The sequence below is a fragment of the Anolis sagrei genome, chromosome 1, assembly GCF_037176765.1.
Source record: "Anolis sagrei isolate rAnoSag1 chromosome 1, rAnoSag1.mat, whole genome shotgun sequence".
NCBI lineage: Eukaryota > Metazoa > Chordata > Lepidosauria > Squamata > Dactyloidae > Anolis > Anolis sagrei.
Genome location: NC_090021.1, coordinates 251,447,529 through 251,464,620, shown reverse-complemented (window position 1 = coordinate 251,464,620; position 17,092 = coordinate 251,447,529). Strand labels below are relative to the sequence as shown.

Sequence of the window (17,092 nt, the reverse complement as noted above, 5' to 3'; positions counted from 1 at the left end):
CACTGGGTGTCATCTTATAGAGCAGGTGCTGAAATTCCCAAGCCGGACTGGAGAATCTGCGATCGCTGCATATGGTGGAGGCATTATGGTAGAAGAAAATCAACTTGCCAGAATTTGTGGAAAGAAGTGACTTAATAGTGTCCCAATGACAAGGTGAGGGGTTGCCTCACTGGGAAGGTGTAGGTGAAGGAGGGAGTAAGCTGCAGGCGTCCGGGACGCCCAGGCTATGGAAAAAAGAGATTGAGTGGCGCTGAGTCTCTTTCATCCGTCTGGCCCACCCTTGTATCCTATTACTGTACCCCCTTCTCTGCCTCTCAGGTCTCGCTCCTGAGGACTTCAGTGAAGTGGTGCAGGCATGCATGTGCGAGATCTGAGAGGCAGTGAAGGAAGCATGGTGATAGGAAAATTAGCATATTGAAATCAAATCCGATGTTTTTTAAATTTTTATTTGGTGTGCGTTGGAAGAGGAGTAGTCTTATACGGCGAGTATATCCCAAACTCTATATTTTAACTGGAAAATTTGAGGGTTGTCTTATATTCCCAGTCATCTTATACACCGGAAAATATGGTAATATGCTACCTCTGAATGTTGTGGAGTTTCCTTTTCTGCAGGGCTATCTGTTGGTAATGCTTTGATTATCTGCATCTGTATGGCTGGAGGTTGGGTTGGATGGCCCTTCAGGTGTCTTTCTGATCTTGTGATTTTTTGAGCAACTGAAAAGCTTTTGGGGGAAGACTCCTTCATCTCAGTATAAAAGGGTGTTATTTATAGCTTGGGAGTTAGGATTTCTACACAACAGATACACATAATGAGGAAATTAAGACATTACTATTTCCATTAAGAAGTGGCTGGTAATAAAGAGTGTTCTTTTTTAAAATATTGAACTTTTAATAGGTGGGATTGTATTAATTTAAATAAATCATTGTGGATTAATTTTGTGTGTTTTAGTGCTTTAGATGAATTTCAGTCAACTGGGTTAATCCTTTCATTCTGCATGTATTTCTATATAAAGAGGAACAAAAGACTGTTTTCAGATAGAGGAAATATGTAATGGATTACATATAGATTGGCATTGTGTTAATGAGTTACAGTAGCTCCAATTCAACACATGTCATTGTTCTTAACGTTTTGGTCATTGTAGAAGTCAGAATTCTGTACCAACCACACCACAAACAAAATGAGCCTTTCCTTTGCTGTAGTCCTCTTCTTACAACATGGGTGTTTACTGGCTGATGGAGAAAGAAATGCTGAGGAGAAGCATCTAACTGTGTCCCTATATCATCCCCCAGGACTGCTAAAGGACCCCTTTGGAATCATGGAGGATACCTGTTGTTATTAATCCAGCTGTAGAACAATAACTGGATGCATCTCTGCCAGTCTCTAGTGGCCAGAAAATGGCTGTACTGGGGGAATTGCTGGATAGAAAGAGTGATATTTGAGACAAGGTGAAGGATGGGAGATCTGATGGGAGATCTGTTATAGATATGCACATGCCATACATCTGCTTATCCAGGATCTCAACCCCTATCCTAGAAGAGGCTTTCTTTTATGTCAGTGAGAGAGAGAGCACTTTTTCTAGGTTGACCTTTGTGAGATAACCAATCAGGCAGTAGCCCAATTGCTCACCAGAGCAGCATGCAGGGAGCATACCACTCCACTGTTAGGTCAGCTCCACTAGCTGCCAGTTTGCTACTGAGCAGAATTCACAGTACTGGTTTTGGCCTACAAAGCCCTATACAGTTCCAGCCCAGCTTACTTGTTCAAATGTATCTCCCTATATGATCCACCTCGGAGGTTAAGATCATCCTGCTCTTGATCCTGCCACCCTTGCAAGTGCAATTGGCGGGGATGAGAGTCAGGGCCTTCTCTATGGTGGCTCCCTGTCTGTGGAACGCATTCCCTAATGAAATCAGGTCAGCCCCCTCTCTCCTATCCTTTAGAAAAAATTAAATCATGGTTGTGGGACCAAGCATTTGAGTAGCAGATGCAGTGATAATAATGTAAATGATTTATGTGAGTGACAATGGACAAACCTCAGATTAAGACTCTGGATATGGATTTGTTTAATTTTTAAATTGATGTTTATAATTTGATGTTTTTAACTAATGTTTTAATTGTGATTTTATTACTATTGTTTGTTTGGCACCTAATGGTTGCAGGTTGTGAGCTGCCCTGGGTCCACCCCCCCCCCCCCGGGGTGGGGGTGGGGTGGGGTGAGAAGCAAGGGATATAAATGTCTGAAATAAATAATAAATAAATTATAGATATTATAAATTTCTGCTATTCATTAAAATTTTTGGTTAATCTGGGATACTTGTAAAATAAATTATATTTTAACTAATTAAGTTCTCGTGTCCTATTTATAGATTCACTCTTTTAAAAACCCAGATGGTATCTTAAAACATCATGAGGGTATTAAAATGAGAACATATAACAATATAAATAAAGTGTGAGACATTCCTCCTCACTGAACATGTAGCTGCATGTTCTTCTTTTTCAGCAACCATCTTCCTTGAACATTGCAGGCATTCCAAATGCTGTAGATATGGACTTGTCTTCTGCAAGGGTTTCCAAGTCATCTGGTCCTCAGGCAAAAGAAATCCCCCGTGTAACATCCTGCCAGTCCCAGAATATGCCAATTTCTTCTGATGTGCCACCTAAAATTGTTCCTAATTATAGCTTGGATTTGGATAGGAATAAAAATGACCTGCCCACTAACAATACTGACCATATAGCAACTGGTGGAATGCCCCTGCTGAGCACAGTGTGCAAGGTAAGAACTGTTGTAGGTAGAAAATATAATTTTATTGTGTGTAAATGACAAACAAAAAGCAAAAATTATGTACAAATAGGACAGCAAAGACTAACAGAAACTACAATTATAACATCTTACGCCTTGCCCTCCTACCTGACAACCATGAAATCATCACCTATGGCTTCTGACACTACTCAATGTGAATCTTATGCCTATTAAAAACCTACCCTTATATCTGTTTTAATAAAGCATTTTAATACCAATAAGCATTTGGTATTCCTTGATGGTCTGCTATCCAATTAGTAACCAAGCCTGACTGCTTAACTTCAGACAAAATGTATATATGGTAAATCATAGAATCATAAAGTTGGAAGAGACCTCATGAGCCATCCAGTCCAATCCCCTGTCAAGAAGCAGGAAAATTGCATTCAAAGCACCCCCAACAGATGGTCATCCAGGCTCTGTTTAAAAGCCTCCAAAGAAGGAGCCTCCACCACACTCTGGGGCAGAGAGTTCCACTGCTGAACGGCTCTCACAGTCAGGAAGTTCTTCCTAATGTTCAGATGGAATCTCCTTTCTTATAGTTTGAAGCTATTGTTCCGCTGATATGAATTTATCAAATAGTGGGATCACGTTCTCCATGCTCAAGTGGGGCTTGGGGTTGTGTTCCATGAACAGAATCTTTCCATGTCACAGACAACATTTAGTGAAGCTCTATGTATGTGTGATTTAAAAGCCTGTTTGTGAAGTGGCATGTAGGTCAATCATTTAGGTGTCCCTTTGAGTAGTCCTAAAATTACTCTTTGGATCCCAGCCTTTGTGTACATAATTAGTATATCCCAACACTTCTATATCATTCTACAAATGATTTTACCATCATTTTGTCAACCTTGATATATTTAAAAGTTGTACATTTCAATGTCTTTTTTTTTTAAATTGCAAGCTGGAAAGTGAAGACTTTGTTTCAGCAAGTTTCAGTCTTGGAAGCAACTCCATCATCACTCCACCAGAGTCAAAAGACACTGACACCTTAGCTCTTCCTATGCACAATATTCTGGAAGAACCTATTAATCTTTCAGTAAAGAAGACTCAGCCATGTGTCTCTCCTTCCATACATGCCAGCAACTCTGATCGTATACAGTCACCTAATTCAACTCCAAAACATAGTGAAGGTACCGGTTTTCTTGATCTTCTTTTATCTATTCAAAATTGTCTATTAAGATAATGTGCTCTGTTGCTGATAAAACAAACATTCAGAGGAGAGGACCAACCCATCTTCTCTAAATGTACCAATTTATGTTCAGTTTAACACTAGAAGTCTCATATTTTGTTTCAATACTGTCTGAGTTGTAATGATCGAGAAGACCTCTATCACACTATATTGTTGTATGTTGCAGATTTTTTTACAGTTTTAAATGTTTATGTTTTTGATGAGATGGTGCATGTTATTCTATTGTAAGCTTATGTGATTACCTACATTATGCTGTATTCAATCTTTCATTCTGAACTGAACCAATTCTCCTGTTCAAATCCATATAATTAGCCCATAGTTCATATTAGTTTAAAAATCACAGTCATGTTTGATGCTTATATCTTACTCACTGAAATAAGGTGCTCAAATTGGATATGGTGCTCCTGTTATCCAGAGCTCATTTAATCCCTGAATTTTGACAAATCCAATACTTTATTCTCTACCAGAAATGAATATTTTCTCATATGTAATAGAGATGCGTGAAATACATTTGCTTCCAAAGCTTCTTTCTGATCCTGCATGTCCAGAGTACCCTGTTTTGTTACAGAAGAAACAAATATATTAGGATGAAATTCTATCATTCTGGAGGAGGTGGTTTCCAAGTTCCAAAAAATAGCATGTTCAGAGGGAAATGATCTATAGAGATCCTTTGCATTGCTGGTGATAGAAAGCTATTTTGTCCTAGTAGCATCATAACTATCTCAGTCTGGAATATCAGTATGCAAAGAGATTTCATAACATCTGAGAGACTAACTGAGAAGATGAAGTCGGTACTCTACAAAAACATATGCTTCCAACTTTGTTCTCTCAGTTAGTCTCTAAGGTGCTATAAAATCCCTTTGCATACTGGCCTCAGGATAAGGAGAATTCAAGTGACAAGAGAAAAGATTCTACCTAAGGAAGAATTTCTTGAATATGTGACAATGGAGTGGACTGCTTCAGAGGGAGATATTTAAACAAAGGTTGGATGGCCAAGCTTCAGTAGTAATTTTGTTGTATATATCTGAATAGCAAGGTTTGAACTACTGTAGATGGTCCTTCCAAGTCTATGATTCAGTGGCTTCTGTGACTAATCATAGAAAGCTTTAGATATCTTCCTCTTTGGATGTGGCCCTGTGATAGGAGAAAAACCACCCTAGCTCTGGAATAATTTTAAAAAGCAAAGCAAAAGCAAATCCAACTGGGGACATAAAACCTCCCTGCTTCCATCATGAGGAACATGAGCCCAGTAAAGCTTAGGAAGTGACACGGACCTCAGCCTACCAATCAATTACTAATCTCTTAATCAGTACAAAAGAGATTATGGATGCCAAAATGTAACTTACTTTAGTCGTGTTAAGTTTTTTGATATTTCATCCATTTTTCTTCTTTCAGATTGCCATAAATGTGAGGAGAAACATTTTGAAATGGAAGATAAAAATAAGCAGAGCAGCAGGTAATCAGGTTTTTTGAGACATGCAAAATTTAAATAAAAGGAATTCTTCTTTTTTTTTCTCCTTAGAAGATAGTATAAATTGCACTTAATGTTGAAGCCATCCAGATAAGTTTTCCTAGGCTTATGAAATATTTCAAGCACATTGTCTGTTATGAAAATTATTTTGCACTACAATCCTAAATCATAGAATCATAGAGTTGGAAGAGACCTCATGGGCCATCCAGACCAACCCCCTGCTACGAAGCAGGAAAATCGCATTCAAAGCACCCCCGACAGATGGCCATCCAGCCTCTGCTTAAATGCACACAGTGTTCTTTAAGACTGCAGATGTCTCCACATTTTACTCTTAATACTATCTAAATTGAGAGTTTGTGTAGTATAGAGATTTGAGATTATGCTGGGGAAAGTGGAAGGCAAAAGGAAGAGGGGCCGACCAAGGGCAAGATGGATGGATGGCATCCTTGAAGTGACTGGACTGACCTTGAAGGAGCTGGGGGTGGTGACGGCCGACAGGGAGCTCTGGCGTGGACTGGTCCATGAGGTCACGAAGAGTCGGAGATGACTGAACGAATGAACAACAACAACAACAACAACAGAGATTTGAGAGGTGGGCTATGATTCTGGAGACAAAGGCCTGAATCTCCACTTGGCCCTGGAAACACACTGGGTGTCCTTGGCCAAGTCACGCTCTCTCAGCTTTGAGGAAGGCAGTAGCAAACCTCCTCTGAACAACTCTTGCCATGGGTTGCCATAACTCAGAACAGGCTTGAAGGTATACAACAACACAATCTGTGTGAATGTTAAAACCATACAACATTTTATGAGACATGGCTGGCATTTCTTAGTTCTTATTTTTAAATATGGTATTTACACAGTGGTGTATAAAATCGTAAAATGAAGCTAAAGGTTTACATTCCTCTAATGTGTCTAGTTGAAACTTGGAACTGACTGATTATAAACAGCTAATTGGTTTAAATTAATTCCTTTTTCTAATAATAAATTTGTACCTAAATTGTATTAAAGTTGCAACTTATCAAGAGATATTTTTAAAAGCTACAGCATAATGTGGCTTTTTACTTACTTTTATAATTATGCGGGATACCTTTTCTAAAATGATAGAAGAGGAATGAAGCCTCTGGCATCCATTTGTGCGTGAGGATTTTGTTGATTCTTCATTATGAGTTATTTAATTCTGTCTTGAAATAGCAAATTAATTAATAAAATCTCATTCAAGTATGCTGATTAACTATTTTAAAAGACAAGCCAGCCTGTCAAATTGCATGGTGCTCATACAGGTAAAATGAAGTGATGACCTTTCAGAATCCTGATGACATCAATCTTGTATTAACCATTCATTTTTAGGACTTGTGCAAGAGAGGTGAAAGTCCCTTACGTGAGACTGGAACGACTGAAAATACACACATCAGATTCTGGAGAGCTTCCAGTATTTAAACTCCAGCCACAAAAGAATGAACATGACGGGACTTTCCTGCTAATAATTGAATGTGGTGCTCAGTCGTCAAGCATGGCTATAAAGGTAAACTCAGCTTGACTGGTTGGATTGCTTCACTCCATGCATATGAAGAAGTAGTCTTGTTGTGTGAAAATTTAAGCTACCAACCCTCATTCTCTTGAACAAGTTGTTTATTGTACTAGCCATAGGCCATGACATCAAATAATATACAACTTTTAGAAGTACACTATACACTTTCCAATATAAACATTAAAACTTATTCTATAAACTAGCTCTTTCAAATTACAGTAGTAGTGACAATCCCCATAGGCATGACATTCTCTTGTTAGTTTCTACAAGATCCTCTTGCATACTGACTTTTCTGGACTGAGACAGATATGTTTTTGGTTTGACTGCTCTTTGTCACTTCTTCCATTCTCACATATGCTTAAACTTTGTTGCACAGGCAGTCCCCAAGTAATGTACAAGATATGTTCTGTAGGTTTGTTCTTAAGTTGAATTTGTTTGTACATTGGAAAATGTACATTTGTTAAGTGTTCCTCCAGCCATAGATAGATAGATAGATAGATAGATAGATAGATAGATAGATAGAGAGGCAGAGAGAGAGGCAGAGAGAGAGAGACAGAGAGAGACAGAGAGTGTGAGTGCAGGAGAGCGAGTGTGCTTTGGATAGCATAGGGAAGGGTTAACATCCCTGTGATATTTGTTGTTGTTGCTTGGGCCCTGTTCAGAAGATTTCTTTTCATTTTCTGTCCCTGTGATCATTGGATTTTGAAAAATGTAGCTTGTTGTGGAAACAAGGATTGGTGATAAATCTTCAGTCGAGACACCTTTTCCCCATGATAACTCTTTCGGGAGTGGATTTCCCTTCCAAGGGGTAGATTTCTCTCACTTATTTGAAAGTTGAATGTTTGTAATTCAGGGACTGCCATATGTTTAAATTCTCTGATGACCTCGATCAGATAATTTTACTATGGCATCACACCTGGGGCCAAATTACAGGTGGCAGTAACCATCTATGATCGTCTCTCTTATCTTCACCATCATATCTCTTGATGCTTCAGAGATTTCTTTTTCTGGGGGTCATGGGGCTGTGTAAGATTTAGGATCAAATCTCCACTTTGCTATACATCTTACTGGGTGACCTGTGCCAATCATTCTCTGGCTTAACTTCTTATTAGAGGAGTCTTATGATAAGAAAATGGAGTTGAGGAGTGCAATGATGTAACAAACCAACAATACCAATATACTGTGTTTCAATCTTATTTGCCCTCAAGGAATCCAGTTGGCTGTGGGAAACTAACACTTCTGTTTGATGTTTTGTTTCATGTTTGATATAATAGGTTGTGTTTTTCAATTTAATTTTAGTTGTTAAGTTACAATTTTCCTTTTATATGTTGGGCTGTCAATTTTTGTTTTTGTGTATATTGCTTGTTATGTTCAGACCAGGCATGTAGCCAGGGGGGGGCTCGGGGGGCTTCAGCCCCCCCCCCAAATTTTCATGGTGGTTCGCGAAAAGGCCTTAATGGTGCATTATTTAAACTGTTATGTTTATTCATATCATGATCTGATCACCATACTCAATATATCCCATATGCATGGGGGTATTGGGGTAACGATACAAAAGGTTTGATAGGCTAGCCCCTCTTTCACTCAGACTCAGCCCCCCCGAAACTCAGCCCCCCCGAAACCCCCCTGAAAAAAATTCACACCCCCCCCCCCCCCCGAAACGAAATCCTGGCTACGGGCCTGGTTCAGACATTGAATGTTTGCCATTTATGATTGGAATCCGCCTTGTGTCCCTTTGGGGAGACACGACAGAATATAAATTAAGTTTATATAATAAACTTATATAAATTAAGTATATATTATTATTATTATTATTATTATTATTATTATTATTTCTCAAACTCTGTTCCTCCAGGTGTTTTGGGCTTCAGGTCCCAGAAATCCCAGCCAGCTTACCAGCTGTTAGGAATTGTGGGAACTGAAGTCCAAAACACCTGGAGGAACAGAATTTGAGAAACACTGGTCTAAATGGAAGTTTCAGATGATAATGGATTATAGCTGCTGAGGGGAATAATTTATAGCTGCCAGTGCCAGTGGTTTGAATCCAGAATTGCCCAGAGTGGAACTCCATGGACTGGAGGTTCCTGTGGGCAGAAATGAACACGTTTTACATGCCCCCACTCCCCTACACTCCTTATGTTTCTCAAAATCTGCCCTGGAGCCTGTAATAGTACTACTGAGGGAAAGAAGAATTGGCAGACACCCTCTCCCTGCTTTCGCCAATGAATCCGTGTTCCATCCAATGATTCTTCTACTCATGAAGAGGCAAATCAGATACAACAGATTGTCTAACCCTAGAACTAGAAGGAGAATTAATGGTGTTTGTTACAGTGCAAGGCAAATTTCTTCTAGCTGTTGATTCACATTGTAAGTAAAGGGCATTTTACAATGTCTTTCTCAATATATCTTATGGAGGGAGGAGGGGCTCTGATACTCTGATGGGCATGCCGCTTCAAAATCACAGCTTCCCTAATTAGTTGTTTAATCTATTGATTAGATGAATTAAAGCTTCAGGCATATTTTTTAATGTATGTAAATGGGACAGTGCAAATATACTTGAAATTCCAATAGCCCACCAGCACGTCATTGAGGGGAATTGCCATATTTAATGTGCAATGACTTACTGAAAAGGTATAATATAGCTTTTCAGATCCAGATGTGATGAAGATGTTTGCCTTGAGGCCTTTATTCATTGCATTCCAGCTTCTGCAGTATTTCATTGTGCATGAAAATGAAATGTTTCCTAATGGAGACTTCTCTTTTCATTTAAGATCAATCAAGGAAACTCATCTGAAAGACTGAACCCCATGTCCTTGGAAGAGAGAAGGATTCTTGCAAACCAATCTGAGCAAATGTCACTTCCTTCTGTAGCTCACAGGCTCAGTAATAGCGTGAAAAAATCAGTGCTTTCTGAGGAAGACCATCCCATTGAGAATGAGGACTTTTGTGCTGTGTGTCTAAATGGAGGAGAGCTATTGTGCTGTGATTACTGCCCAAAGGTGTTTCATCTCTTATGCCATGTTCCTGCTTTGCTTAGCTTTCCTGTGTGAGTATATGACAAAAGGAGGAAGACTGGTTCAATTTGACACATTGATACATATGCCTGAGACTTGCTGGGCTCAGTTCTTTGGGGCTATTTTGTACCACCAACCCCTTCAAGATCCCTGTGTGGGTTTCATTGTTCTTTTTAAATTTTCAGAATTGTCCTGAATTGATAGGCTATCCTTTATGTAATGAATAACATCTGGTGGCTCTGTAGGAACTGCTGTTCCTACCATGAGGGTGTCACAAGGTGTCTGTAAAATGACAGGGTGAAGGCTGCATACAGTCTGTGGGGTCCATTTTGCTCACCCATGAGAAATACTAGTCAGACACAGCTTAGGGAAAGCTAGGATCTATATCTGCACCATGTTTTATATTGCTAAAATTTATTCCTAAAGAGCACAGGATCAGTATAGACTTGTGCAGCATCCATAAAATGAGCTTTCTCTGCCTAAGGCAACTAGTAGAAGATCATTCGTCTTCCATAGAATCAACAATAGGTCTGGTGACTTACTAGGATTTTTCCCCCAGCTTTTTTTTGGTCAAGGCATCTTTTACTACTGTTTAATTTTGTGAAGTTGCAATCTACAGCAACAAACTAAGCATATCTTCTTTCTGTGCTTCAGAGGTGAATGGGTGTGTACACTTTGTAGCAATGTGGAGAAACCAGAAGTAGAATATGACTGTGAAAACACACGTTTCAACTGCAGTAATGCGATCATGCCAGCAAGAGAAATGCATGGTCTTGATGACTATGACCAAAAGGTGAGTCCAGAAGAATATAGACAAGGGATATATGGTCTTCTCTTCTTCTTCAACAATGTATATTGTCCTGCAGTATGTGTGTATACATATCCCAAGAAAATTAGAAGTAGAACAATTGATTTGACCTGTTTCAAATACAAGGCAGGATCAAGATGCTCAATTAGTATACGTAGAGAAGGTGTAGCCAGATGAATAGGTGTTGCATGTTATTGCAAATGTTTCTTCATGTTTTGAGGTCATATTTTTTTACATTCCAGAAATGATTGCAAGCAGTGGGAAGAAACAAGACACAGCACATGACTGATCTTAACTGGACACTTATTTATATTGATTGCTTGATATAACTTATACCCCCATCTTTCTCTTACATTAGTTAAAAATTAAGCTAAAACATTAGTGACTTCGTTGGTTTTAATGTTACTTTAAAGGACTGAATTTTATCTAGATGTCTCAAACAGTTATTAGGATACTGTGACTTTTTATTTTTTGTATTTATCACAATTTATAAAATTACATTAAAAGATAGAGGAAAGAAATGAAAAGGAACAGATAGAGAAGGGGAAAAAAGACTTTCAATCTTCCTCTCAGCCATTCTATATACATACACAATCACATCTTTCTCCCCAGTATTAATCCCAAAACTTTTGTTTCCATAATCAATTCATGCCATCCAAACATTATGTCATGGCTTCTAGTTATTTGGGGGACATCATCACATTCCAGTCTTCCATGAAAAATCCATCAACATTCCCATAAATTTATATCTCCTCATTTGGATCATATAATCCTGCCAGCAACGTGTTAGTTTTGTATATATTCATCTCCACTCTGGCATCACGTATATTGGTCAGAATAAATTTTGGCTATATTTGAGGATGTGTGTGTGTGTGTATACACACACACACACACACACACACACACACACACACAACTTCATTTCCTTTTTTGATCCTGCCACAATAAAGTTTTCACCTGGACTTTTAAAAATCAAATATTTAGTATACTTCTTTTTATATGGCTTTCTTATAGACAAATTGCATTTTGTTATTAGGACTTTCCACGATATTATTAGCTAGTTTTGGAATAAAAAGGAGGAAGGGAGAGTGTTTTCCCCTCAATCAGCTTTATCTGAGAATCAGTTGTAAGGTGGGAAGTAAAAATAATGTGAAAAAGAAAGTAATTTATAATGGGTAATATAGGTCCAGTGAAAATGAGCCAGAAGTTTGTGTTATCTTTTTTAGATAGAGTAACCTGATTTAGAACTGGGCAGGGGTAGGAATGCTAAGAATTATTCATGTATCTTTAAAAAACGTATGTGAATTGTAAACTTGGATTTTACAGAAATGTGAGAAACTGGTGCTTTCACTACTCTGCAATAACCTGAGTCTTCCATTCCATGAGCCAGTCAGTCCTCTGGTGAGTATTATACAATCTTAGGGCTCTCCCAGGTTGGGCTGAAGAAGTGAGAGGTCTTGTGCAATATAGCTTTTTTAAGGTTTTGCTGAAGTTTGCCAGTTATTGTCACCTTTACATCCCTTTGTTCTGTTCTTTTTTGTAGACTATTTGTAGGTATTTCATAGATCTGCACCAGGGTGCTAAAGATTTTTGGTTTTTCTTTTCTTTTCTAAGGAACAACTTACAGATTGGATATATTTAGCTTGGAGAAGAGAAGTCAGACATGATAGCTATCGTTAAATATCTGAAGGGATATTCTGGAGAAGAAAGAGCAAGCATCTTTAGAGACTTGAACATTAACCTGGGGATGCAAATTTACAAATTGCACTAAAAACATTAGGTAGAATTTTTTTTAACAGTGGAATAGATTGCCCTGGATGATGATGGGCTCCAACTATGGAGATTTTTATACAGAGGATGGACGGACATTTTTTAGAGGTGCTTTAGTCGTATATTCCTTCATGGCAGATGTTAGATGAGATAGCCATTATGTTCCTTTCCGGCTTCTAGATGCTATGATTGTCCTATAAAGACTGAATACCAAACCTTCCAATAGCTCTATACCATGCTGTTATGTTCCTCTCGGCTTTCTTTTTCCATCTAAGCAAAATAGATAGAGCTGTTTTGATCTCATGAAGAGATTAGTCTACTATTTTCCGGGATTTCCCTTTTAGTTCCATCATCTCATTGCCATTTGAACTGTAACTTATGCAAAATGGGAAAATGCTTTCTTGTTTCACAGCATGTTTTTTTAAGTTTAAAGAATGCTTGTTATTATCAAAAATCTCATGCCAAGAAAAAATTCTTTCCAGGCTCGGCATTATTATCAGATCATCAAAAGGCCCATGGACTTATCCTCCATCCGGAAAAAGCTCCAGAAAAAGAACAAATTGCATTACTCCACCCCCGATGAGCTTGTAGCAGATGTGCGTCTTATGTTCTGGAACTGCGCAACATTCAACTATGTAAGTACTTTTGATCCACAAATTAGCCCACAGTGACTTGGGACTGGGCATTTTTTTCTTGCAATAAAAAGACAATTGGCTTTTAAATTATTGTCTCATACATTAATGAAAGTGGCTGATCTTTGTGTATTACTTTTATGTTTTTTCTAATCACCTTTGTCCATTCTTTTTGGAAATTGAGGGCTTTTGAAAATAATTTGCCTTTTCCATAGATAAGTAGTTCTCAAATTTCCTAATGCCGTGACCCCAGTTCCTCATGTTGTGGTGACCCACAACCATAACATTATTTTCGTTGCTACTTCATAACTGTCATTTTGCTACTGTTATGGATCGTAATGTAAATATCTGATATGCAGAATGTATTTTCATTCACTGGAACAAATTTGGCTCAAATACCTCATACGCCCAAATTTGGATATTAGTGGGGTTGATTTTGTCATTTGGGAGTTGTAGTTGTTGTCATTTATAGTTAACCTACAATCAAAGAGCATTCTGAACTCCACCAATGATGGAATTAAACCAAATTAGGCACACAGAACTTCCATGACCAACAGAAAATACTAGAAGGGTTTGGTGGGCATTGACCTTGAGTTGTGGAGTTATAGTTCACCTACATCCAGAGAGCACTATGGACTCAAACAGTGATGAAACTGGACCAAACTTGGTATGAATACTCAATATGCCCAAATGTGAACACTGCTGGAGTTAGAGGAAAATGGACTTGACATTTGGGAGTTGTAGTTGCTGCGATTTATAGTTCACCTACAAAGAACATTCCGAACCCCAACAACAGAATTGGGCCAAATTTCCCACACAGAACCCCCATGACCAACAGAAAATACTGTGTTTTCCAATTGTCTTTGGTGACCCCACTGACACCCCCTCACGACCCCCCCTCGGGGTCCTGACCCCCAGGTCGAGAAATGCTGCCTTAGATCTTTGTTACCTACAGAACTGATTCTAGAACCTGTTACCTTGTCCTTTTAGATATAATAATGTTTTGCTCTCTATTATCTAGAGACATGACTTATGACATCTTCCCACCAGCATTATAGAATGGAAGCCAATCATACAATCCACTCCTGCAGAATTCTGAGAAATGTAGTTTAGTGAAGCTGAGGACCTCTCTAGCAACAAGAAAAGGAAATTCAAGAGGCTCATGGTCTCAAAACATAGAGAGCAGGTTTGTTGAAGTGAACAGTGTGTTACTGAAGTATGATGCCTTCCCTTATAGCCTGATTCAGAGGTTGCTGAAGCTGGACGATGCCTGGAAATATTCTTTGAAAGCAAACTGAAGGAGATTTATCCAGAAAAACAATTCTCGTTGGTACAGCAAGATGATTCTGATTCAGATGACGTGGAGCACGACACAAACCAAGTGGCTGCCAAAGGATTCCAGTGGCCTTCCTATAGACCAGAGTGCATTCAGCCAAAAAGAAGGCGACGACATGCTGTAAGAACACAAAAACAGAAACCCTTGATTACTAATGGCGACACAGCTAATTTTGATCTGAACTATTGAGGCAAAGCTTTGACAGTATTATCACAGTGGGTTAATCTCTCTGTGTGCCAATTACTTAGGTCATAGCATATTAAAAATTGTTACTGGATGCTTGTTCTCCCATTCAAAAAAAATCTGTGAATGGAAGCTTTTCTATTACATACAATCCTGACATATGAATTATATCAAAAGTTGTTGGGGGGGGGGGGGGGGGAGAGCAGAGCGGAAAGGAATGCAGTATTGCAAATGCATCTGTCCATGTAATATTTTTTTATGCTGCCCACTACCAGAAAGTATCTAAATTAAAAAGGATTAATCCTTAAACCTTATCAAAAATTAGGAAAAAAACCAGTTTGAAAACACAATTAGTCTGGGACTGCAAATATGCAGGCTTTCAGATGTTGTTAGACTATACCTTCTAGCAGAATAATGACAAGGAATGCTGGGGCTTATTGTTCAGTAACATCTGGAGGGCTGCAGTAATTAATATACCAACATACTTGTCATATTTCCTCTAGATGATCAAAATTTTGATCTGGCTGTCCATGTATTCATAAAAGTCTTAATTTTCAGTTATATAAAGAGATCACTGTGAAGAAGGGGAGGGGGTGAGATGAGGACCTGTTTAATTATATTTCCAGAGGAAATACCGTGCAAAATAATATTTGAAAAGATTAGACCCTTTATTGATTTACCCCTTTGTTTCTTTTGTACACAGGAAAGTGAAAAAACTAAAAGACCAATGTTTTGGCCAGCGAAAGGCCTTTCTCAAGTGTGATCTCTGGACTCATGTTTAGAATGCCATGAAGAACAAAATCAAAGAATTGACTGTATGAAAGCTGATCAAAATGTCACTGAGAAGTTTCACTTGGACTGCACTCTAGTGGTTGACCAACATCATTTCTAGACCATTTGGGAATATTGTTGTCAGCATAATGTAAATTCAGTGGCTAGTCTCCCAGCTATCTTTATCTAATAAGTTGTATTCACATCAATATTTTAGCCAAATACTGTAGTGTTTAATACAATTAGGGCAATTGTTATACTGTTCTTAAAATTATGTTATACATTTACATTACATATCATAGCTAACATTAGTCTTCTGGCAAGCTTGCCATTTCAGGGCAGCAAAGACTCTATACTGGATTAAAGTCAGGAGCCATTTTACCATAGAGGGTCCATCTTCTTCTGTACTGAATAAAACTTATTCTATGCTTTTTATGGTATGAAAAATACACTTTGTACTGTATTTCCTATCCTTGTACACAGCATGACAATGGAAAATCCTATTCCTGGGCTTCAGCTGAAGCAGTGACTATGGCATCAGAAGCTGTATTTCACGTCTTTGTTACCTATTTACAAGACCAGATGATGTTAGGAGAAATAAAGTGAGAGAGCTGGAATGTTAATCTTTAATTCTAGAGAGAAAATGTAAGAGTGACTACTGGAAGTGAACTGGTACAACCATCATTTGCAATATGTGGGTTTAATGAAATCTGACACTAGGAGCTTGTGCAATACCTGTGTTCAGCTTCTCATCGTCCCTTGTTTAAGTTTACTTTAAAATAGGGGCCAGGGCAGTGCTGAAAGGTGCCATTTTTATTGACTTTATGGACATTTTCACCCTCTCACTTGTTTGGTACAGCACCAGATATTTAAAACATGTTAGTGGAGATTGGATATGGTTGCAATATACTTAGGTGCTTCCTTTTTGTGTTTCCTAGCTGTCATTGGCTCTTTAAAATGAGTGCTGTTTTCAGACCTCCAAAGGGAAGTGATTTCTCTGTAAATTTACTTTCTCTGTAGATTTGCTGTAAATTGAAGAGAGCTCTTTATGACTTTATTGAATATGGTATCCATGGATGTCATAATTTAGCAATACCTGAATATTTTTCTTCCTGTTGCCAAAGTTAATATTGTTCGACATAAATACTATAGAAATTGTGGTCTCTTTTCATATTATATAATAAACCTCTAAAAATACTTTAAATGTTAAGCCATGTCCTTTCCTACAGATGTTCTTAGGTATTTATTTATTTATTTATTTACTTTGTTTTATATCCTGCCTTCTCTCCCTCACTGAGGGACTCAGAGCAGCTAACAATCAGCAGCAATTCAATGCTGTTCAAACATAGTACAATACTAATAGAAAATATTTAAAAATCAGAAAACACAAAAGTTCCAACAGCAATATATGAAAAACGTGATAAACAGTTTTAAGACAATATTTAAGCCAATTATATTAAATGCCAATTCCATCTCATTGTCATAATCAAATCCAATAGCCATTTAACACGGTTATTCATTATCTTCCCCAAAAGCTTCCTCTCAGAGGAAAGTTTTTACTTGCTTTCTGAAGGATAACAGGGAGGGAGCCA

The 17,092-nt window shown here is 38.2% G+C and overlaps 1 protein-coding gene across 5 annotated transcripts in view; it reads left to right on the top strand.

The window, feature by feature from the left end:
• The window catches only part of TRIM66 (tripartite motif containing 66), a 65,469-nt gene extending 48,771 nt beyond the window's left edge, over positions 1-16,698 (top strand). For 4 of the 5 annotated variants that reach the window (XM_060767307.2, XM_060767300.2, XM_060767290.2 and 1 more), the window contains 10 exons: positions 2,502-2,774; positions 3,700-3,928; positions 5,383-5,443; positions 6,806-6,980; positions 9,758-10,032; positions 10,655-10,793; positions 12,135-12,209; positions 13,061-13,213; positions 14,448-14,666; positions 15,433-16,698. In XM_060767307.2, coding sequence (XP_060623290.2) covers positions 2,502-2,774; positions 3,700-3,928; positions 5,383-5,443; positions 6,806-6,980; positions 9,758-10,032; positions 10,655-10,793; positions 12,135-12,209; positions 13,061-13,213; positions 14,448-14,666; positions 15,433-15,492 — 1,659 coding nt within the window. In that variant the 3' untranslated portion in view covers positions 15,493-16,698. The remainder of the gene's footprint in view (positions 1-2,501; positions 2,775-3,699; positions 3,929-5,382; positions 5,444-6,805; positions 6,981-9,757; positions 10,033-10,654; positions 10,794-12,134; positions 12,210-13,060; positions 13,214-14,447; positions 14,667-15,432) is intronic. The other variant, XM_060767316.2, reaches the window with a different exon arrangement.
• Positions 16,699-17,092: the final 394 nt, after the last annotated feature.